This window comes from Zosterops lateralis, assembly GCF_965231275.1.
Source record: "Zosterops lateralis genome assembly, contig: HAP1_HAP1_SCAFFOLD_75, whole genome shotgun sequence".
Taxonomy (NCBI): domain Eukaryota; kingdom Metazoa; phylum Chordata; class Aves; order Passeriformes; family Zosteropidae; genus Zosterops; species Zosterops lateralis.
Genome location: NW_028154597.1, coordinates 187218 through 210201, shown reverse-complemented (window position 1 = coordinate 210201; position 22984 = coordinate 187218). Strand labels below are relative to the sequence as shown.

Here is a 22984-nt window from a genome sequence, read left to right as displayed (position 1 = left end):
TCTTTATCTAAATCTACACCCTTAATATCCCGCTTCCTAAGAAAAGTAGTAAAAAGTTCATACGCCGCTTGCCTGTCCATGCTTACTCGGTACCGTTGCAACCCTCAGGCTTCGGCAGCGCGTATCGGCAGAGAATACCGGTGTATTCCTCTGGGCGAAGTGGCCTGACGACTCCTTCCGATGAAGCAAGGCGCAGCGCCGAGATCCGCCGTCTTAGCGACCCGAACCCAACACAGCTGTTTTAAGAGGGAAAGGGGAATTGGCTATTCGGGCGCCAATTGTAAGGGATTTATTGAGCCGTGGTAGACATGCCTCATGCTTTCATTCTAAAATTATAAATAAGCCTTCTATAATTCTAAAAAACACACTGAACACAAACTCAGTTTGACAATTGTCATGCACATTATTGAGAGATTTGAGGTATTTCTGAAGAGAAAAGGCACCAGCAAAGTTGTTGAATCCAGAGGCACTGCACCGTAGGAACATGTTAGCGGCCTATGGAAGAAAAAGATACATTTCAGTGCAACTATATTTTCTAAAGCTCTAAATTGGGTTGGCTTCAAGATAGGCACATATTCGTACTGCCTGAAATCCCTCACTTCACTGTCACCACTTAGCCATCTCCTTGGAATTTGAAAGGCAGGAAGCCAGCAGCTGTGCAGCAGCAAACTGTCTCTTGTGTAGGGAAGGAAGCAAGTTTTACTACTACAGCACTGGCCACAGTGAAGACAACCACCAGAGAGAAACCATGACAGTGGTCCAAGTAGAGTGAAAAAACAAATCAATCTCCAGGTCAGAAATCTTAGCCTTTTTCTACATATAAAAAAGGGCTACCCAATTTAAAACTAAGACTTGGGCAAGTATTTTAGAATCAAGGACGTTCAACATGTTATTTTGTTCCTTTGTTCAATCATTCAAGGGCTTAATGTGAATATCATGAGTCCCTAGGAACCAAGTTACCAACTTACACAAAGGTTTGAACCGCACTGTTGAAAGACTGCGGCTTCGAGTCATCTGCAAGATGAAGAGAAAAGGAAAATCAGGTGTGCTAAAGAACTGTACCCAAGAAAGCCATCTGGGGACCCATCAACATTCAGAAAATCTGCATGTATCTATCAGTGCAGCTCTACTGTTACAAAGTTCAACAACTTTCTAGGGTTTTTTTCACAGCCTGCACACACACAAAAAATTGGGCCCTACCCAAAGCCTCTCACATTTCCAATATTCCCATTTTAAGTTGAGGGCACCTATCTCCATTTAATAAGATGGGAAAAGAACTAGAAAAATATACACATTTTTTACAGAAATAATTAAAAATGTTGTGTAACCATACCATATGCAGAACTTGCTAAAGTTTCATATAGCTTAGTTGTACCACCTTCCCTTCCTGCTCACCCTACACTTATTTTCCACTCCTTTGATGCATTTAGAAAATTAGGAGTAAATTTAGGTTACTAATTCTAGGAGGTAGGACCTATGTGTTGTATATGTACTCCAAAATGACTGAAATACTTCTAGATGATCCAATTATTTATTCAGAAGGGCACTAAAACAAGGGGAGTAGGCAGAAACCATTCCAAGATACACCGTTGATACTTTTGAGAATTTAACTATGATCTGCTTCTCATACAGTATCTCTACTGATCATTATACCAGGCAATAACTATCTGTAAGTTCAGCTTCACCTCATTCAAGACCATCGAGCAAAGGCATTTATTCCCAGTGTTGAAATGAATATGTGGCATACCAGCATTTTGAACAGGTTGCCTATATTCCTCGTAAAAATACTTGATGCTGTTAACACTACAAACATTCAGCTGAGGCTTACTTGACCAGGCACAAGACGACGGCCACAGCTGCAGCTTCTGCTTCTAAGTTTGCTTCTGCGATAACACTACAAGAGAAGAGTTTGAAAAACTTCTTCTGAGAGAGAAGGCTTAATAAAGACAGACTCTGCAAGCAGACTTGCCATGCTGGAGACAAAGTTTGAGGAAAGAGAGGAAACACAGTAAGCTTTCTCCTTAGAACAGGCTCTGACAACAACCATACATCTGCATAATTAATACACTAGGGAAAATGGAACTATTCATCCTATGTACAGGATAAGGCACTAAAACCTAATTGATATTTGATATACTACTCCACCCATATAGGGAACAGTTAAAAACTTATATTTTTAAATTTTAAAAACAGTGTTGAAATCCACTGACTTCCCTTAACGTATTCCTTTAACAAAATACATACCTGAACCATTTTTCTAGTGACTACTTCTCCCTTCACAAGTACAGTATCATTTTCAATCAGAGCAGGCCAGACGTGATAGGCCACAAAGGGAGCTGTGAAATCTGAGTCACAACTACGATAGTACCTGTTGAAACAAACAGTACAACATATGTCTGCATACAAGTGCCAAAAGACAAGTACGTTTCAAATCATCAGTGCTGATAAAAAGCAGCTACAGTGCTAGTGTCTTTTCACATCACAAAAATACGTATTCTTTATGTGATCCTGTAAAAGAAATGGACTTGGAAGACAGACTTAGCAGAACATACTATTTACTTATACTGACAGACATTCTAATAAAGCCATCTCACACTTCAGAAGGCCACTAGACCTTACTTTTTGCATAAGCCTCACACAAACCAGGGCCTCTCTGTCCACTGACAGATTACACCTTCTGAGCAGCAATTTGGCAGACAGAGTCATCCCCTCTTCCTGTAATACCTTGCTAAAACAAGCTCCCTATAAAGGACATTGCAGAAATACTCAACTATAAAGTTACTTCCTAGTATCTTATGAGACATGAGGCAACTTGATTAGCAAGATCCTCATATATTGATAATGAAACGGTGACATTTTAGCTATGAAAAATTAATTCCAGACTTTCTAAGTCTGGAATATTGGCTAAATAACACATCTGGCTTTATGGATTCAAACTCAGAACAAATACCAAATAGCAATTTTAAAAAAAAGTTAAAAGCCGTGCATCTATACTTTAGTAATGTATTACAATAGCAAGTTATATAAAACAATGTTGTACCCTGAGGCATGAAGCAAGGCATAGGGTACAATGATGTTTACCTGGCCCTTTATAGAATGCTATCACACAATAAACAGAGATATTTTAATTTCTACAAGTTTTGCTCCATCTCTGTGTGCCATATATACATGCTATACATGTAAACATACACATATGCCACATTTATCTAGATAGATAGACAGAAAGATGGGAGTATGTGTCTCCCACAGCAGCACACAAAAACATATTAGATGTGTTTTTTTAAGGCCATACACACCAAATAGGTGGAGAAGGCATCCCAAGACTATACCACAGTGTTGGTGCTTTTTAATCAGGCCAATAGCTTTGAGTGTCAAAAGCTAACTTTCCCATATTTGAATAGGATCTTTGAGTAGTCCTGTATGACTTTGCACTCTCCTATCAAGAGTCTACTTTCATCTTCTCTCTTTCTCTCCTTGACTTCTCAAGCTCTTCACCACCTGGGTCCCATTCTATTCTAAATTGTATTACTGGAAACCTCCTTAGTGATGTAAGGTTTTTTGCTTTTGAGAGCCATTTTTTATGACTTATCAATCCCATGAATTTTCTAGACAATATGGAAGCACCCTGTTCTCTGCCTGCTAAAAAAGCAGCTTGATCCAACAGAAAAAAAAAAAAAAAAAAAAAAAAAACAAAAACAAAAACAAACCAAACCTATGCCATGGTGTGAATTTTTTTAAAACAAAATTCACATTTTTAAAAGGCAGATTTGGTTTTGCTCAGCTCTTAACCAGAAGAGGTGGGACCATATTAATACTTGTATGTTATACAGCAGCTGCAGCCGGGAGGTTGCGGCAAACATGTTGATCCCAGTAACATCAACTGCCAGATCTCAGTAAATATGACTTTTACAGAACAGGCCAGTAAGGAGGAACAAAGATGCAAACATCTTTAAAAAGGCAGATAGAGACTAAACAGGGAAATCTGATGATCATTATCTTCTTAAATGATAAATTAAATATGCTCTTGAGACTGAAGTTTATCCAGAAAATTGCTCTGCTGTTCACTAAAAAAATTGTTAACACTTGTGTACATGCTGGCATTTATACACTATCCTAAACCTTAAAGATATACCACATTCACTACAGGCCAGGGGTTTTTGCCCAAATTAATGTTTAGAAATCTTAAATTTTTATATTAATTAGGAAACAAGTAGGCTACACAACATTTAATGGTAAGAGTCTGACTGAATATAAAGATTTCTTACATTCTCCTGTTGAAAAGTTCGCTATCAGCACCGGAGGCAACATCAAGAGGAGGACAGAGTGTCTGCATTTGAAAAGCCAAACGGCACAACACTCGAATGAAACAGCTGATCACACTGAAATCAACATTTTCTGGACCTGGAAGCTTTGGGTTCACGTTGATGCAGCAAATAACTTCCTGAAAATAAAAATACAGGGGTAATTTGCACTCGCTAACAATTTTATTCACAAGCAAGTATAGAAATCACCCCTAAGTATGCCTCTCAGCTTTCTACATTTAAAAATCGGTACAAAAAGCTCATGTTGCCCTAGATTATTCCAGAAAACAATAACTTCAGAAAGAATGTGCTGCTACAAACAAACGAGCTTTTACTAAGTCACACATACACTAGTCCTAGCAATGTTGTTCTGGAAAGTAAACTGCTACAAGACAAAGTCTATACAGTAACTTTTTTCTCCTTCAGTTTACATATTCTGAATTTACTAGCTCCTGAAAGAGATCACCACATCACTTTCCCACCACTGCCCTTGACTTACCTGGACACTGCAACAAACATCATACAGCTCCTCGTGGCAAGCTATATAATGCAGGGCAGAAATTTCAAGTGCTGCAGGTCTCCGGCACTGATCTACAGCCAAAGTCTCTTTTACACGTATTTTGATCTTCTGGAAGGCTTTCTTTGCTGCACGGAAAGATTCCTGCAAATATAAAGAACATCTAGTTAAACACAGGAGGCCTAGATTAATTTTTATCAGTTATCTGCAAAAATTAATTTAACCCACTGTCATCATAATAAGGAGGAATATAATAAACTGCTGTAAAGGAGAAAGTTAACTCATTGGGAATGAATTCTTTGATTGACTGCAATTTATTTGCAGAAGGTACGATTGAAAATCTTCCCACCTAACTTTCTATATTTGCACAGGATTCCATCACACACCCATGATCAATGCAATCACATTCAAAGATATCATGAGTAACAGCATTTTATGTCCCGCAGCCCTACATGTAAGACAGGAACACCTCATTTTTTGGGAAAAGAGGATGAATTGGAGCGTATAAACTGAATGACTGTTGAAAGAAAAAATCTTCAATAAGTTAAATGTGCTTGGGATCACACACATTAAGATATGCTGCCTCTCTAACACATGTGTTACATCATTTTTATAGAAAAGAAGATTAAATACAGAAAAAATGAAAACAATTTTCTTCAAACTGAGTTCATGGTAAATGTGGGGTATCTAGGTGGTTTCAAGGGACCCAATTAAATTAAAACAGCACATAGCTACAAGCATAAGGAAAACATGATATGGGAAGATTTTTAGCTTTGTAGTGTTGTAGTATTTAATGCAGCATTCCCAAAAGAATTTTTCTAAGGCAATGTTGATCACTGCAGGCAGCATCTACTTTTCAGACCAAATTGGTCTTCTTTTAGCACCTGTATAATAAATCACTGACCCTGTTCCAATCTCGGAACACGTCAGGTAGGACACTACATTGAGAGTTCAAAGTAGAAGTGTGAGGGGAAGAAAGAAAAATCAAAATAAAAAAAAGGAAGAAAGCTTTTCCTCTCTGGGCTTGACAGAAATGCTAATTTACCCACCATTTAACCCAATGCAGACATAGTGTTTTACAATACACCCTCCAGCCTGTAAAATAAGAAATACTATTTCTTCCTCACCAGAGCTGCAACATATATTATCCTCTGCACCATCTCTGTGTCACAGATATATTTCTTCAACAAGATCTCTGCATCCAGGCGATCTTTAGCATAAATGAAGTTAAAGCGATCTATGAGGCAGGCACGACGAGAAGCATTGGCCCGCCTGCACTGGGCAGGTGAACAGATCTTGACAGGAAGACTGCAGGGGCTGCAGGGTTTGCAAGGATTGCAGGGATCACAGGGATCACAAGGATTGCAGGGATCACAGGGAATGCACGGATTGCAGGGTTTGCAGGGTTTGCAGGGACTGCAGGTACTTGGAGGGATTGGAGGGATTGCAGGGGTCACAGGGGTCGCAGGGAATGCAGGGTTTGCAGGGACTGCAGGGATCACAGGGGTCACAAGGAATGCAAGGTTTGCAGGGATTGCAGGGATCGCAGGGGTCACAGGGAATGCAGGGTTTGCAGGGACTGCAGGGATCACAGGGGTCACAAGGAATGCAAGGTTTGCAGGGTTTGCAGGGATCGCAGGGGTCACAGGGAATGCAGGGTTTGCAGGGTTTGCAGGGATTGCAGGGTTTGCAGGGTTTGCAGGGTTTGCAGGGTTTGCAGGGATCGCAGGGGTCACAGGGTTTGCAGGGTTTGCAGGGTTTGCAGGGTTTGCAGGGATTGCAGGGTTTGCAGGGTTTGCAGGGATTGCAGGGTTTGCAGGGTTTGCAGGGTTTGCAGGGACTGCAGGGTTTGCAGGGTTTGCAGGGATCGCAGGGGTCACAGGGTTTGCAGGGTTTGCAGGGTTTGCAGGGATCGCAGGGGTCACAGGGTTTGCAGGGTTTGCAGGGTTTGCAGGGTTTGCAGAGGGATTACAGGGATCGCAGGGGTCGCAGGGAATGCAGGGTTTGCAGGGACTGCAGGGACTGCAGGGTTTGCAGGGATCACAGGGGTCGCAGGGAATGCAGCGTTTGCAGGACTTGTTCACACAGCACCGCCGAGGAGAGCAGCTCCGTGCAAGCCTACAACACACATGCAAAGAAGCAGATTAAAGTGGAAAATTATTGAGCAAGCTCCGTATGCTAGCTGAATAATTTCAGTATGCTTTCCTTATCCTGAAATACAGGAAAAATCAAGAGTTTAAAAACAAATTAAACAAAGCAGACCCTTGATCTTACTTCAAATTGCATAAGTGTATTGTGGCAGGAGGATGGATATAGCACTCCATGCTATAGGAAAAATCACTGGTTAACATTTGGTGTCCTTATACTAGCTCAGATGATCAGGTCTAAAAGACTAATTTCTTTCTCATATTTAAGATGTTAACTAAACCAGCTCAGTTTTCTTTCCTACAGATTAAGAACCTAGGTATTTTCTTCTATCAGGTTCTTGGGCTCCTTTCTTTGCTGCAATGTATTACTCAGCCAAAGGATATCACAGGTATTATTCAAGTAATACCAAAGCTAACAATTCCTCTCCTGCTGTCCCCAAAAGGAGTGTTTCTTAAAGGTTGGCAGACAACCAGTGAAGCAAGTTTATCTTTTGTCCTTTACTCTTACTTCATATTAAAAACTATCCCAACATCTCTGTTTTCCCGTCAAACACTGGTATTACTGTTGCTTTCCTCTTACCAAAAGTGGAAGGAAAAAATTAAAAAATATGTTTTCTATTTATTTTGAAGGTATTCACTCTGTCCTTTCTTCTCTTTACTGAAGGACCCTGGTGAGATTTTTGGGGATCTGAACCAACAAAAGCTCTAACACTTATCAATTGACAAGATTCTTGTTCCACCTTTTTAAGGAGCAGGCTGACTGAGATGACCACAGGTAATAAGGCCAGCAACATCTGCTAAGAGAAAAGACTGCCCAGTTCCATCCTTAGTCAGCTCCTTCAGGGAAGACTTCTAGCAGGAACAGTAGGGCTAAAGAGGACTAAAGAATTCTACTAGAAAGGACAACTGGGAAAGAAAATTAGATTTGGGAAAATGAGTTCTAGAAATAGGCACAGGGAAAATCCAAACTGATATTCTTGGAATCACTTAATAAGGGCGTGAACTTATATCACTTAATGTACTGACCCAAGACTTGTGAATAATCATTGTTCTCATGCTAATAGGATGCATGATAATGTGTCTGCCACTTGGAGCTACCTCTTAAATGGCCCTGGAACTGGTAATAACTGCACGAATTTGTATCTGAAGCAATTTAGTTATTTTTATATTGTAGTGCTCCACAAAATATGTTTTATGCAACTAAGCAAAAGCTGTTCGGGTCTAGTCACTTATTTGGAAATCCAACCCTCTGCCTCCATCTTATGACAGTGGCTTTTATCTTCTCGGATATTTACATACCAATTACATTGCATAATTAATTGTGACATGTTGTAGGTCCTTCAATAAATGTTACACTATAGCTACTCAACTGATTTTTTATTTAGGGTTTATTCAGCATGCAACATTTCATAGACTGTAGCTCCACATGGGATTGTCATGGACTATACAAATCCTTTTTATGTAGAATACTGGAATGTTTTTCAATACCTCTGCCAGAAGCAAAACCTACCAAGTCAATTTATGAATGTGGGTGTGACAGTATCATTTGTACCCCTCATTGGATACATACACATGATATAGAGCTTAGATGCATTTTGAAACTCTGGTTTTAGGCCAGGAATGAAACATTTTATAAATCTCCATCAATATTTAGATGTCAAGAGAAAAACATGGCTTGCTGAAAAACAAAAAGCAAACAGAAAGAACTGCAGTTGATTTCCCTACTCTTTTTCCATCTCGCAGAGCTCTACACGAGTTTCAGCTAGTTTTTCTTCCAGGTCTCGCAGTCGACATTTCAGTTTGCAGGCCAAATCTTTCAGCTGTAGCTCTCCCCCAGCTGGATCCTACCAGGAAATGAAGTCACACTGCTTGAATGTTCTACCTTATAGATTCTCTCAGCAAAATACTATAGCATTATGGGCAGATGTATTTCTAAATATTTCATCAACTACCATTTCTAAAGAAACTGAGAACAAAAACAATTGCATTCTCTCTGAGACATAAGAAATACTTTTCAAGCACAGCAAACAAAGACTCAGTTATATAAAGAAATAGATTCACTTATTTTATACCTCATGGTAGAAATTATGGAAGGTCTGCATATGCAGATTTACTGCCTGAGTCATCAGAACAAAGCACTTTGCAGATGTATTGCACAGTTGGTTTTTTCCAGTTAGTCAACTTCTGATTGACTACATCACCAACTCAAATAAACTTTTTGAGAATTCATGTACACAAAACAACAGAAAAAGTTATTAGAACACAGGAGACAAGTATTATCATTCCAGAAAGCACACTACTTACTATACATGCAGCTGCCTTTTACAACCCATAGAATGGCCTACTAGAACTGGAATTAAATAAGTAACTGAGCAACAGGGTTTTCTTTAAATTTTGAATGTCACATGCAATGACAAATCTGTAATTGGTATGCCTGGTGTACTGTCATTTAATTACATTGTTATTTTGTGTTTTGGGGACGTTTTGGCAGAACCCTTCTACTGCATTATACTAGACTCTGACTCTTAAAGGATATCACTTTTTATTCATCTTATTTTAATTGTGAAAGGTTTTGACAGAGCAGGTGTAAAAATGAGAAACCAAAGAACCTGGAGACATCACTCTCAAATCTCAGGATCTTGAAGATCCTCCCCTAGCCTGAATTAGCCAACTCTCTTATTTTTTTCAAAGCAGAAAGCCACAACAGATCTGTCTTTTCTGCCAAACTGTTAGTATTACAACCCCTTCAGTAAACACCAAATACATACGAACTCCAAATATCATGGCAGCAGCACGATGGTATTACAACACACATGAACACTTCTCTTTTTTTAACACTCCAGGAAATAATATAGTGTTAAGATAATCTTAGAGGTTTTTTTTCTTTAAAAAAGAAAATAAAAGGAGCTCACAAATTAATGCATAGAGTTTATGCACACCTTCAGTTTACACATGTATTTCCACAGTGTCATTTTTTCTAAAAGAGATATGGCACAAATATCTCATAAACATTTTAAAAATGGCATTTTTATGATGTCTCTGCAAATGTAAATGTAAATGTAAATATCAAATCTTTACCTAGGAGAGGAAAGCAGTATAATAACACAGACTTCTTCTCATACAAAGCAAATTCCTCCTGAAGCAACTAAGGATATATTTCATTAAGTAAAATCTGAGAGAGAGGCTAATATTAACAGAAAGTCATTAAAGATCTTCTGCTGGTATCAATTCATGTAGTTCTATTCCCTTAAAATAAGTTTCTTACACACCTGACCTCCTGAAGCAGAACAGCATACTTTTGGCAGGAGACAGCTTTTTACTGCTGGACAGTCTTCTAAAAAAACACACACATTAAGAAATGGTGAGAACACTTACAGAAAGAGCCAGAGTTGGAAAAAATGCCATATGTGAAACATGTTCGTAATTAGACAAGGCACTGATTTACCTTCTTGAGATATTTCATTGAGAATTGAGAAGAGCTGCTTTTGAATCGCAGTGTTCAGTTCTAATAATTTACAGCATCGGGTCAGATTTTCACCACTGGAATTCAACTGTAAATGAATGTGCATTACTACATCTGTGTGGGCTTTCTTACTTAAAGCTACAATCACGACGTTTTCCCCCCTGTAATTACATCTTTCCAACCTTTCCTTACTGAATGCATTAGAATACTCATTTTTTAAGGTTCACATTTTTAATAGGCAAATGAACAATGCATCAGGACTTCTATCACTCAGATAATTCACTACTTGAGAAAACATACTCCTTTTCATTTATAAAGATGCTGCAACCACAAGTATCTCTAAAAGAAGAATCATAGAAATTATGAATCTGGGTTAAAATCTTTCAACAGTTATTAAAATAATAATCTAGCAGATTGTCGGATTAAAAGAAAAAAAACAAAATCTGGTTTTCCATATTAGCTGAAATAACACATACAAGGAAAAGGCTCTTATCTTGCTTTGTCAGCAGTCACATGAAGTCTCCACGCAATTTCACCTGATTTTTAAGAGTTACAAACTGAAACATATACTACTGAAGGAGCAAAACCCAGAACTATGCCTAGGAAACAACAAAACTACATCACGTTCAGCAAATGCAGTTTTGAAAATTTTGCAATTTAAACTACACCTGCCAGAAGAATACACACTTTTTTACTTCCTTCCTTAATCTTTATCTGTAACCTGTGTATCACCTTCCACATAGATCACTCTCTAGGTCTTCAGGTTTTAATGACTCCGTATGGTTTTTACAAGCTTCCAAAAGAGCTGAAAATCCCACCCATGTGCCCATCAGCTTGTGTTTTGATTGCTGCAATATGCTTTCCTCGGGCCTTGGGGGAGCACTGTCAACCTGCTCACCTTCACAAGAACACAGCTACAAAAGTGCATTTTTCCAGCTCATTACAGCAACATAACACAGTGTTTCCATCTGCCAGCTCCTCTTTTCCTGCAACAGCAGCCTGAAACTGTTCATCTTCATTTTCCAAGACCTGAAAGACTATTCCCAACCAACTCATGATGGAGGGGTCAGCCCCCACTGCTGCTCAGCCCTCCTAAGGTCTACCTCACCATCCATTTGCAAGATTTTGAAATGCACGGCACTGTTCCTCCTCTGTGGTAGCTTTACCAGCTACTCTCAAACTCCCTAAAATTGTCCTTTGTCATGAATCCTGCAGAGAGTTACACTGGCTATGTAACTGTAACTCCTATCCAACCATAAAGTAAAAGAAAATAGCTGATTTTCCCTGGAAACGCTGCATCTCTTTCCTCACCAAGCACAGCACACAGCAGGTGGTTACAGGCTCCTGACCTGAGCACAAGCCCCATCTACATCCTGAAGGTACAGAAACCTGGGGATGCAGGAGTGAAAACTCTGTCACGATTTTCCACTGAGCAAAGTCACACCTGACAAGTTTCATGTTCCTCCGCCTCCTCTTTCCCTAATTTCACACCTTCTCTATTTCTTCCACTGTTTCACCTCCTCAGTTTCCTGTCACTCCCTGGATTCCACTACATTCCCTCTGCAGCCGAAACTCTTCCCTCAGTCCCGTTCTGACCCCTCGGGGCCGTGTGGCCTTGCAGCAGCCTCTTTCCCCTCCCAGAAGGGCTGGGGTGCTGGATAGCCCGTTCTCCGCCTCAGCACCTCTTTCCCCCCCGTTCTCCTGCCCGTTTCTGGCCCACGGCCGGTTTCTCCTGAGCACAAGCCCGCCCCGGGTCCTTTTCACCTGCTGCTCTTTTACTCCAACGCTCTCTCCTGTTTAGAGCCAGTGTGCCTCAAACCTCACTTTCAACCTCCGGCCCTTGTTTTCAGGGCAAAGAGGCAAAAAGCCGGGGCTGGCACTCAGAGGTGTGTGAGGGGCGCGGGACGGGGCCCAAACCAGCCACTGCAACGCCCGGCGGCGGCCGCCCTGGCCCGGGAGCGCCGGCACCCACCTCGTACTCCTGATGCCAGTTCTCCAGCTTCTCCTGCAGCTCCCGGGCGCTCCCCGCGCCCACCAAACTCTTTAAGTCTCTGGCCATGGCAGGATGTTAGCTCGCTCTTGGGGGTGTTGCGTTGGCTCGATGTCGCTCCGGGAGCGCTCCTCGGGCGGCGCGGGTCTACCAGCGATGGTACAGCCGGCCCGGTGCCCCTGCCCCGGGCCCGTACGGCCGCGATGGTGATGTACGGCCGGCGGCGGCGGTGCCACGGTAACGGAGAGGGGCAGCGAGGAGCGGGTACGGCCCGCGGCCGCCAGGTGACGCTGCCGGGTAACGGCAGCGGGCGCGGGGACCCGCCGCGCGGAGCGGCACCAGGGGGCGCCCGCGGGCCCCGCGCGGCGGCGGCGGGGCAAGATGGCGGCGGCCGGCCCCGAGCAGGTCCGTACGCGGCGGGACACGGGCACGGGAGGGCGGCGGCGCCGTCCCCGCCGGGGTCAGGGGGGACCAGGCCCGCGGTGAGCGGGCGGGACCCGCTCGGCCGGGGAGGGGAGAGGCGGCCCGAGGCTGCTGTCCGGGCGGGGCGGGGCGGGGCGGCCCGCAGCGGCGCCGTGCTGCCCGAGGCGTGGGTGTGCCACAGACGGCAATGGTGCGGGCCCGGCACTGCACTGAGGCGCAGGGTTCTGGCCGGGGCGGGAGGCGGCGGGTGCCCCGGGGCCCGCAGGTCGTGTGTGCTCTGCAGGGCCACACGGGGCCCGAACATCTCCATAAACTTGTCATGTCAAGCACCTTTCTCAGTACTATCTCTTAGCTCTTCAGCAGCAGAAGAAAACACGGTGTTGCTACTTCAGCGTAGACGTGCAAGTGCAGTCACTTAAGTGTAGCTTTAGGATTCAAGTGAACAAACTTAATTCCGTCCAAAAGATCAAGCTTCTTCTTTGAACATGTGAATCCCTAAATAACAAACCGTTCCGTTTTGGACAGCTACAAAGATACATTAAAGATTTATTTTCACTACAAATATGTACAAGAGTTTCCTCTATTAATTTGTTACATTGAGAGGAAATCCCTTACAATGTCATAACTTCAGATTATTACACGAAAGCCACTCCGGCCAAGTTCCCCATGCCAGGTGTGAAGCCTCACAGTATCTTTCTCGATGCTGCATGCAAGCAACAGGAGTTGAATGCAAACCCTGTACTGTCAAACTAATTTAAAAACTGTATCCACCATGCTCTTCTTGAATAGTCACTGAGAGTCTACCACATATGAGCACGGAGGGAACTAAAATCCTGTGTACTGGCAGATGACGTGCAGGATTATGTCCTGTATCATTTCTGAGAGGTAAAAACTTGATGAATTTCTTGGTAGCTGGTTTTAGGTTTTTAACTGTAACAATATAATTAATAATTCCCATCTGCCATGATAAATATTAAAGTCATATATTGTCTGAAAGTATCTGGATTTTAAATTTAGTCATTATGTTAGCAGAGGTTGCTGTGGTTCTAAGTGTGTATTCTGACAGCAGGGTGGCAGACGGAAAAATTATTCTCAACATAATATCCAGTATATTCCACTAGTCAGTTTACATTGTTTGCATACATATGTGTGTGTCATTGTAGCTAATTTACGTGCCTTTTGAAGCTAACCCATGCCCTGTGTTACAGCAAAGCTCTAACGGCCCGGTGAAGAAGTCTATGCGAGAGAAGGCTGTGGAACGCAGGAACGTTAATAAGGAGCACAACAGCAACTTCAAAGCAGGATACATTCCAATTGATGAAGACCGTCTCCATAAGACAGGGTTACGTGGCAGGAAAGGCAACTTGGCCATATGTGTGATTGTTGTTCTTTTTATTTTGGCCGTCATCAATCTGATTGTGAGTATAATAGCTATAGCGTAAGTAACATTAGGTCGTGTTTCATTCTGACAGTTCACTAAAAAAATAAAACTTCCAGGATGGCCAAGGACTTATAATGTACTGAAGGAGATTCCCACTTTTCTCCTTTCTTTTTAGTTCTTTTGTAGTCTGAGCAAGATTAGATGGAAGAATGGTGTCAATTCAGGCACGGTTATTTCGGTTATCATGGTCACCCCATGAGAAGTGTTACTAGTACATATGAATTCAGGATATATGGCATATAAAATATGGTTATATTTTACATTACAGAGCTGTATGTGAACATTTAGAATTAACTAGGTACTGCACTTTAAAACTTCATTGTTCTAATAACCACATTTTTATTGCTTGGTCAATGAGAAATAATAAATTATTTTTTGTAATTGCACATCCATCTCTGAGGATGCATTCTTGCAGTTCAACGTTAAGTATATACCAAGCTGAACTGTTCAGGAAATCTGTTTAGTCAGTGGTTACCCTTAAACAAAAGAAAGATGTAACTGTGGATGCAATTTAACATTTTATATATATAGAAATAATTTTAGCTACTGTTTCTAATAAGTCTAAAAATAATTTTAAATGCTTTTCATAATTAAATGTGTTATGATGTTTTCAATAGGAACAGACTACAGTAAACTCATACTTAAACCTCACTTAAACATTGACATTAATAATTGTTCAAATAAAACATCTAATTAATACAATAATTGTGGTAGGAAGATCCGAACAATCAACATGATGATTGAAAATGTGTTTCTCTTTCAGATTACCCTGGTTATCTGGGCAGTGGTAAGAATTGGTCCCAATGGTTGTGACAGTATGGAATTCCATGAGAGTGGCTTACTGCGGTTTAAGCAAGTGTCTGACATGGGTGTTATACATCCCTTATATAAAAGCACTGTAGGAGGGAGACGGAATGAAGACTTGGTGATCACTGGGAATAATCAGCCTGTAAGTTATAACATGAATTGAAAGTTTGTGAGCAACACTAGAGAATTACACTCACATTGCTAATTTGAAACATCATTAAGTTCATGACTTTGTTTCTGAAGATTGTATTTCAGCAAGGAACAACCAAGCTTAGCGTGGAAAAAGACAAAACTTCTATTACCAGCGATATTGGCATGGAATTTGTTGACCCACGAACACAAAATACTTTGTTCAGCACCGACTATGAAACCCATGAATTTCATCTGCCAAATGGAGTTAAAATATTGAATGTACAAAAGGCCTCTACAGAGAGGGTATGTCTCTTATCTTTTGTAAGTAATAAGAATACAGCCCATTGTTTGTTTGTGTAAAAGTAGAGTTGGGTTAGTGGTTTTATAGAGGGTTGAGTGTGCCTTTGGAAACACTGAGCAATCGTGTTGCAGAAAAACCACTCACAACTATGAATACACAGGAGGAACAGGTTAAGTGAAAATGAGGGGTAAATTTACATCATCTGTCTTAACAGGAAGCCTGTATTTGGTACAAGTGTTAGCTGTGTATCTCATAAAACTGTCATATAAATTTGGTTTTTTTTATACAAGAAAAATTAATTTCACATACCTTCCAAAATTCACTGATCTTGTTTTGAAACTGAACGTGGGAAATAACAAATATGCAGAAGCTAATGGCAGAAGGGCAAAAAGTACATTCAAGGTTTTTATTACATTGCACAGCACTACTCTTACGGTAATTAAAGTTACTCAGACAAATGCAAGTAGCACATTTTCATTAAGGTGTAATACAGCTTTTTTGGTTATGTTCTTAGATTACCAGCAATGCAACCAGCGATCTAAACATAAAGGTTGATGGTCGTGCCATTGTCCGGGGAAATGAAGGTGTTTTCATCACAGGCAAGACAATTGAGTTTCGAATGGGTGGAAACATGGAACTTAAAGCAGTAAGTATTTCAAATTAAAGCAATTCTTCTAACAGCTTAGTTTCAAATCTAGGCTGATAGTAAACTGATGTAGCTTTATGTCATTTCAAATTTTATAAAATTACTCATGCACAGAAGTCATTTGGATTTAAATAGATGGTTTATTACTTTGCAGTTAAGTAGTGGTTGAATAGTTCCAGGTAATATTGATTTACCGCTATTAAGACACCAAAAACCTACAACGCAGTTAAAGCTAATATATTGGCCTCTGTACTGGCATGAATACCAAAGGAAGTTAATCTCCTCTGAAAGCTTAACCAGGGATGGCAATGTTTGCCAGAAGAGCAGAGCATATAGTTTGGAGCATTCTGTGCTGCTGCTCTAAGATTCACTGGCATTTCTTTAAGATTTTTGGAGATTAAGATGGTAGTATATATAGAACGATGGAAAAAAAGGATAAAAATAAAGGTATATGCACTTTCAAATGTGAATGAATTTCATGCATGAATTCAAACACTCTTTCCTGTTTCATGTCCATATTTTATATTTACTGCATTTGCTAATAAGAATGTAAAGTGGAAAGTCACCCTACTGCTGTCTTTCTCAATATCAATACACCACTGAAATAGCAAAGTACATTGCTGTATATAGTCAAGAAATCCACAGGCATTGCTGTAATTGTTATTAAAAAATTATACATTTGCATACATACCTTTTTTTTACTGTTGATTCTACAGCCATCCTAGACGTGTTATTTATCCATTAAACCAGCTTGTCCTTCTCAAAAACAATATGCCTTATTTACATTAGAAGTTGTAATTCTACAACTTCTTTTTTTTTTTTTCCTGTCTCCTTACTAGGAAAACAGCATCATCCTGAACGGAACTGTGATGGTCAGCCCGTCACAACTGCCAAGTTCTTCTCACGGGGAACAGTTCAATAACGGCAACTGGCTGCGCTTCAAGCTGTGCATGTGTGCGGACGGGACGCTGTTCAAGGTTCAGGTGACAGGGCACAACATGGGCTGCCAGACCTCTGTCAACCCCTGTGGAGCCACGCACTGAAAGAAACTGCTGCAGGGACAGGTCTCCTCCGTGTTTACACATATTTGTATGAAGTAATTGCATGCCTTCAAGGGTTTCTTTTTTTGCAGCAGTTTATGCTAACATTTCTTACACTGTATTTTTAAGGAAAGGCTGTTACAGTCAGCAGTATTAGGTCATCATCCTGTTAGCTGCAGTACTGGCACTGAATCTATAAGCTTTCAGTGTACGTGCATACTGAAGTACCTTCTCGAATTGGGATCAGTAGAATATATGTAAAAGAACATGATCTTGGCAACACCTCTACTGCCTACAGTAGTCTCTTGAGGAGGTTTTTGTCCTGTCTCAAGACCTTGAAGACTGCTGAGAATATAACCACAGTCTGAAGTACTTCAACACGAATGTCAACTTTTTGTTGAAAATAGATTCTCCTAGGATGGCTGAAGTGGCAGACTTTTCTCTGCTTTCTTGTTGATACATTGATTTACCCCAAACTTAGGTGGTTTACCAGATGTGTACTGAGGGGTAATGCCAGATTCACTTAAAAATATCACATGATTTCTGCCATGTATTCTCATGTTATTAAAAAAACTGTGCTATCATAAATAATATTTGCAAAGTAATACTGAGTATGGAAATGTAACTTGAATTTTGAAGTAGTCTTGCAGTTATTGAAGTGTTGCTTGAACTTCCATTCTGTCTGTGCAGTTAATGCATTCTGCAGTTGTTTAATTTATGTGAAATACTTACAAAATGTGTTTATATTAGAAGTACGTTTTTAAAGATGTACTTACAACTTGCTTACTACCCAAAAATAGTGTTTTCCGAGGTGCTCTAATGTGAACAGTGTCTGAGTCCATTACTCGATAGGTAATAATCTAAGCTTAACTGTTGCAGCAGTGTCTGAGGTCAGTTCTCTCCTTCCCCATAATTTTCAGTACTGATGCATTACTGAAACATCGGAATTAAATTCTGAAGTTAAACTGCAGTTTTGTAATTCTAAACGTGATGGGAGGACATCAGACTATGTGTATCAGAATTTGTCAACAGTGAAACTATGGTGAACTGGGGCCTGCTGCAGCCTTCCAGTGGCATTTGCAGCAGTGATGTGTTTTGAGCTAAAAATAAACCAGCTATTTATAAGATTCTTTCTTTCCCCACCCCATGTATTTCTTCAGTTTAAAATAGCTTGGTTTAGCAGTAGCGTCAAGTAATCTTAATATTGGAGGTCTCAAAAAACTGTTTGTAACAGCTTTTTGACAAGATTTTTGATAAGCACACCCTTCATTACCTTCAAGTTGCATGAGTTTTGCACATTAACTTCAGAACTGATTATTTGTTACATGAAGGTAAACCATCTACCCTTGTTTTACAGTGCTTAAAGTACGTAGGATTCCATAAAATACAAATCAGCTCCTGCTGTAACAAGAAATTCAACTCTAAGGCCCCAATTTCTGAACTTCATGGAAGGCAGTAAACGCTCATGCAGAACGTGTATGGGTGGAAGTGGCTGCTGGAGGGATATTCATAAGTCAGGCATTACAGCACATGGGGGAGGTCAGAGGAGTTGTATTTCTCTCACTGCTCAAAGGCAGATTTTGATGCTCAGTAGTTGTTGGGGGTTTGGGGCTGGTCAGCAGTGGAGCCGTTCTGACAAAATCAGAATAAGCAGAATATAATGTAGCAAAAACCACTGAGTTCTCACACTAAAGATTACGGGGAAGTACTAACATTTTGCATACTGTCTTTATGGACCTCAGACTTTTATCAGAGATAATAGTTACTAAACACTTTAACACACATTTTGCTGCTTTACACCCATCTTTGCTGCTAAGCGGTAACTCAATTTCTGTTACAGTTAAAAGGAGGAAATAAACTAACATTTTTCAAATTGTCACTCATGCTAATGGCAGCTTGTCACTTTCTGTATACAAATGGAAACACAAAATATAAACAGCAGTATCCTCAAAGCTGACATACATCTTGAAAATGCCTTGGTCAACTAGATTACACACGTATTAAAGCTCTTCTCTGATTAATACTGACATGTCTATATGCTAGTATTGGATTCCCATAATTATCAAGAGTTCTTTTTAAAATACTGTGTGCAATGTACAGCTGAAAGATTTTGTCACAAAGGTACTCTTAAATCATGATCTGCAGAATTTTTTTTCAAGTGTGGATTTTTTTTGTCAAAATGTAGCAAAACCAGTCATAAAAATACCAAATTAAATAAATTATCAAATTTGCTAGCCACTATGTATTGTTAATATATTTTACATTTATATTATGCAGTTTGATAAACGTTGGCACCACACATGCCTTCTGTTGAGCATTTATTTATCTTCTAACTGCCTAAGGTACATTTTTCTGTATGTATTAAAAGCATAGAGTAGAACACTGTTTATTTCAGTCCCACAGATGCACTTAAGATTTTTTGTGTATAAAGTGCATTCTACATGCCTGTGTAAAATGCTATACTGGGTACGCTGAAACAACTTGCATGTGAAGAGTTCTCACCATCTCTCGGGGTTTCAATCCGGTTGTTTCCTCACCCGAGATTCCAAGGCTGGCTGGTGGTTCGTGTGGGCACGAAGGGAGTGATTTTCCCTCTTGACCTCTGAAGGATTTAGGGTCTGCTGTCTGACTCTGTGTCTCTGTGTTCTGTGCTGAGCTCGGTGCTCGGTGTTCGGCGCGAGAATGATGAGGAGTCTCAAGGTCTTGGTTTTCTGGTTTCTCGCGTTGTTGATTAGTTCTTATCTTACAATTCTCTGTGTCCGGCCATGGTGTTCACAGCAGCTCGGACACAAGGCGACTCCCCCCTGTGATGGGAGGTCGCTACCTCTTATACAGATAACTACGTACCCATTGTTTACAATTCTGTGCCAATGCCTATCACCTATACTAACACGGTCATTTCTACTTTGATCCAATCCACTGAAACTATTTTGTGCCCACGTCACTGCAGAAGATGGATGCCAAGGGAGAAGAAGAAGAACCCAGGGCACCGCCCTAAAATCACCATCTTGTCCCTTTGCATCTACATTCTAAAAATCCATAACTACAAAATCTTCTGCACAGTGATAACTACACTACTCTCAGTAACACCTTTGTGACCTGCAATTCTTCTCTCTGTTGGATGTTTTTCTCATGGACCAAAATCAAAGCCTGTGTCTTCCTGGGCTCTGTGCCAGGCAAATCCCCCTGCACAGACCCCAGACCCTCTTTTTTGGGTCCCAGGCCTCTCTACCGAGGTCTGTGACTTCCCAGGGCGCCCAGAGGGATGCCCTGGACTCCAACATCTCCCCCCTTTGTTTTCACCAAAAAACACCTCTTTGGCTGCTTTGCCATATGCATTAAAGCAAACACGACTTGATCATGAGAAGAATTACAAGTCTCAATAAAATACATACAATTTTTTTCAAAATTTTCTTCCACAACCGTGAAAGGTTGAAGAAATCAAACATGCCATTCATCCGTGATCTGGTTTCTTCTCTGAGTTTGTTCACTCCATTTCCCAACCGCTCTGTGCTCTCGTGAATTGATTCTGAACCATCTGACAAATTCATGCAATACAGAAGGAAAAGAAAACGCAAGATATAAGTCCTTGCACGCAGAATGAAAGATGTCTGCAGTCTTGACACTGGTTCACATCTGCATGCTCTCTCCTCCACTCTTGAAGCCGTCAGAGCTTCTGCGCTTGACATGATTTCCACACTCTTTGCAGAAATTCACTTGTGTTCTGTATCTGCAGAAACAAAAGCTACTTCTTTGCCATAGGTTAGTTAAAACTGTACTTTGATGGAAAATGCACAACTCTTGTTAAAACCTGAAATCCATCAGGAAAAGTTTCACATGCAACATCTGTGCTTGTTGATGAACACATCTCTCCTCTAGTTAAAGCCAAAGTGTGGCCAAAACCCTGGCCTTATCTAGAGTGATATCCTTTAATACATTTTTGGAACAAAGCTCTTAACAACAACAATTATGAAATGCTTAAGCAACTAAAGAACATAAAGGAGAATTTTGAAATGTATCATGATACAATTAACAATACTTATTACTTAAAACTTATTATCTTAAACTTATCTTATTTTACCAACTTATCTTACTTATTACCTTATTATTTTAACTTATTTATTATCTTAACTTTCACTTACTTAACTTAAAACTTAACTTATCTTAAAACTTATTCTCTTAACTTATTTATCTTAAAACTTATTTAGCTTAATATAAAATACATTTAAAATTTACATACAATAAAACTTTAAATTTATAAAATATAAATCTATCACTTAAACTTTATCAATCCTTATCTTAAATTCAACTTTACTTACTTAACAAATCTTAAAACCACATAGAAATCCCTTCTAATGTCAATACAATACTAAAACACAAATCAACTTGGATCCAAATACATCAACACTATAATCAAAAATCCTTTTCCATGTCATGACAATAAGTCTTTTGCTCCTGATCATGCAGCTGCTTTGCAAACATCCAATGATTTCCAGATCTCTGCTTCTGAATTCACAAAACCTGTAACTTTAATTGAATTCTTATTTTGCCTGAATGCAGCCCCTCCTAACCCCGAGGGTTACTGCCTTCCCCGGCATCCCTCCCTCTCCTGGATGAGGAGTGGAGACTTTAAAACTCTAAGAAAAGGGTAAACCCAGCATGTAGCCGAAGGATAAATGAAGAAAGGGTGTGTGCAGTGGATTCAAGGGAAACTTGGCTACCTTTTGCTGAAAGGAAAACTTGAGGGAACTGGACTGACAATGTCAAAGTGCCGCTTGTGGGCGGGGTCAGGCTCTGCAGCACTCGCTCTGAGGGGGTGGCGCCTTGGAGAAACTCTCCGCCCTGGCCACGCCTCCTCCCTGCTTGCTCTGCCTTTGCCTGCCCCGGTCCTGCCTGCGCTGGCACCACCTGCCTCGGCACTGCCTGTGCCGCCCCGGCGCTGCCCGCGTCTCGCTCTCTGTCGGGGTTTGTCCCGCCTGGAGCGATCCCACTGCTCCAGCTGCATCCCACTCGCTCTCTGCCTGCCGCAAGGCCTTCTGGGATTTGTAGTTTCTAGCTTTGCACTTGCGCCGTCCATCTTGGCTCTGTCACTGCGCATGCACCAACCGCAAGGCTTTCTGGGGTTTGTAGTTTCCAACTCTGTACTTTCTCTGCCTGTTCCGGCTCCTCACTCGCGCTCCGCGACACAGGCCCTGCTCCGCCCGCGCCGCCCCCGCAGCCCGCGCTGTCCCGACACGGGGCACTCCCCGGCCGCCCCCAGTCGCGATCGCTTTCGCGCGCACACGCCGCAGTGTTATCTCTCACCACTGACGCGATCTGGGCTTGTTTTCCCTGTTTTCCTGGTGTCTCCTCCACTCCCCCTTCCCCCCTCTCTCTGTCTGTCCCTGCGCTGAAGGGGAAAGGGCAGTGGAAAACTTTCAGGCTGTGTCTGAACGCGCTGTGTCTGAGGGGGGCTGCAAAGACTCCTGGATGCACTTTGTCTCACCTCTCCCTCCCCCACTGCTGCGGCAAGTGTCCCGTGCTCACGGAACACGCCTCGAAAACAAGCATGTCCTTATCTCGGGATGGATTAGAAGTTTTGACTTTCCCGAGACGAATTTCTGGGACTGAATTCCTGAGGACTGTGGCGAACCCAGGGAAAGTTGATGACTTTTCTGTGCTAAACTCAAGGAGACCTGCTGACTCTCCTGTCTCGAGGGTTTTTTTACCTCCCTGCGGTAATCCTGAGGGTGCTGGTATCTCTCCTTTCCTATTAAAACCCAGAGGAGGCTGATGG

At 41.2% G+C, this 22984-nt stretch overlaps 2 protein-coding genes across 2 annotated transcripts in view; one reads left to right on the top strand and one right to left on the bottom strand.

Moving 5' to 3' along the window:
* LOC310923500 (uncharacterized protein) overlaps nucleotides 1–6744 on the bottom strand; it is a gene marked incomplete at both ends in the record, with an annotated part of 44959 nt that extends 38215 nt beyond the window's left edge. The window contains 8 exon segments of the mRNA XM_083885478.1: nucleotides 94–236; nucleotides 965–1014; nucleotides 1829–1894; nucleotides 2245–2368; nucleotides 4266–4441; nucleotides 4801–4962; nucleotides 5946–6233; nucleotides 6235–6744. Coding sequence (XP_083741604.1) covers nucleotides 94–236; nucleotides 965–1014; nucleotides 1829–1894; nucleotides 2245–2368; nucleotides 4266–4441; nucleotides 4801–4962; nucleotides 5946–6233; nucleotides 6235–6744 — 1519 coding nt within the window.
* A 6022-nt stretch (nucleotides 6745–12766) lies between these two features.
* On the top strand, nucleotides 12767–18571 carry LOC310923501 (beta-sarcoglycan-like). The gene is made up of 6 exons (XM_083885479.1): nucleotides 12767–12823; nucleotides 14050–14259; nucleotides 15046–15231; nucleotides 15333–15524; nucleotides 16037–16168; nucleotides 17008–18571. The coding sequence occupies exons 1-6, from the start codon at nucleotides 12800–12802 to the stop codon at nucleotides 17209–17211; spliced, it is 948 nt and encodes a 315-aa protein (XP_083741605.1). The 5' UTR covers nucleotides 12767–12799; the 3' UTR covers nucleotides 17212–18571.
* Nucleotides 18572–22984: the final 4413 nt, after the last annotated feature.

What these genes read in the sequence shown, in the direction of transcription:
- LOC310923501 (XM_083885479.1), top strand. Translation starts at nt 12,800, where the DNA reads ATGGCGGCGGCCGGCCCCGAGCAG. An exon ending in CGGCGGCCGGCCCCGAGCAG is followed by an intron (nt 12,824 to 14,049) that starts GTCCGTACGCGG and finishes CCTGTGTTACAG; the next exon opens with CAAAGCTCTAACGGCCCGGT. An exon ending in TGGCCGTCATCAATCTGATT is followed by an intron (nt 14,260 to 15,045) that starts GTGAGTATAATA and finishes TTTCTCTTTCAG; the next exon opens with ATTACCCTGGTTATCTGGGC.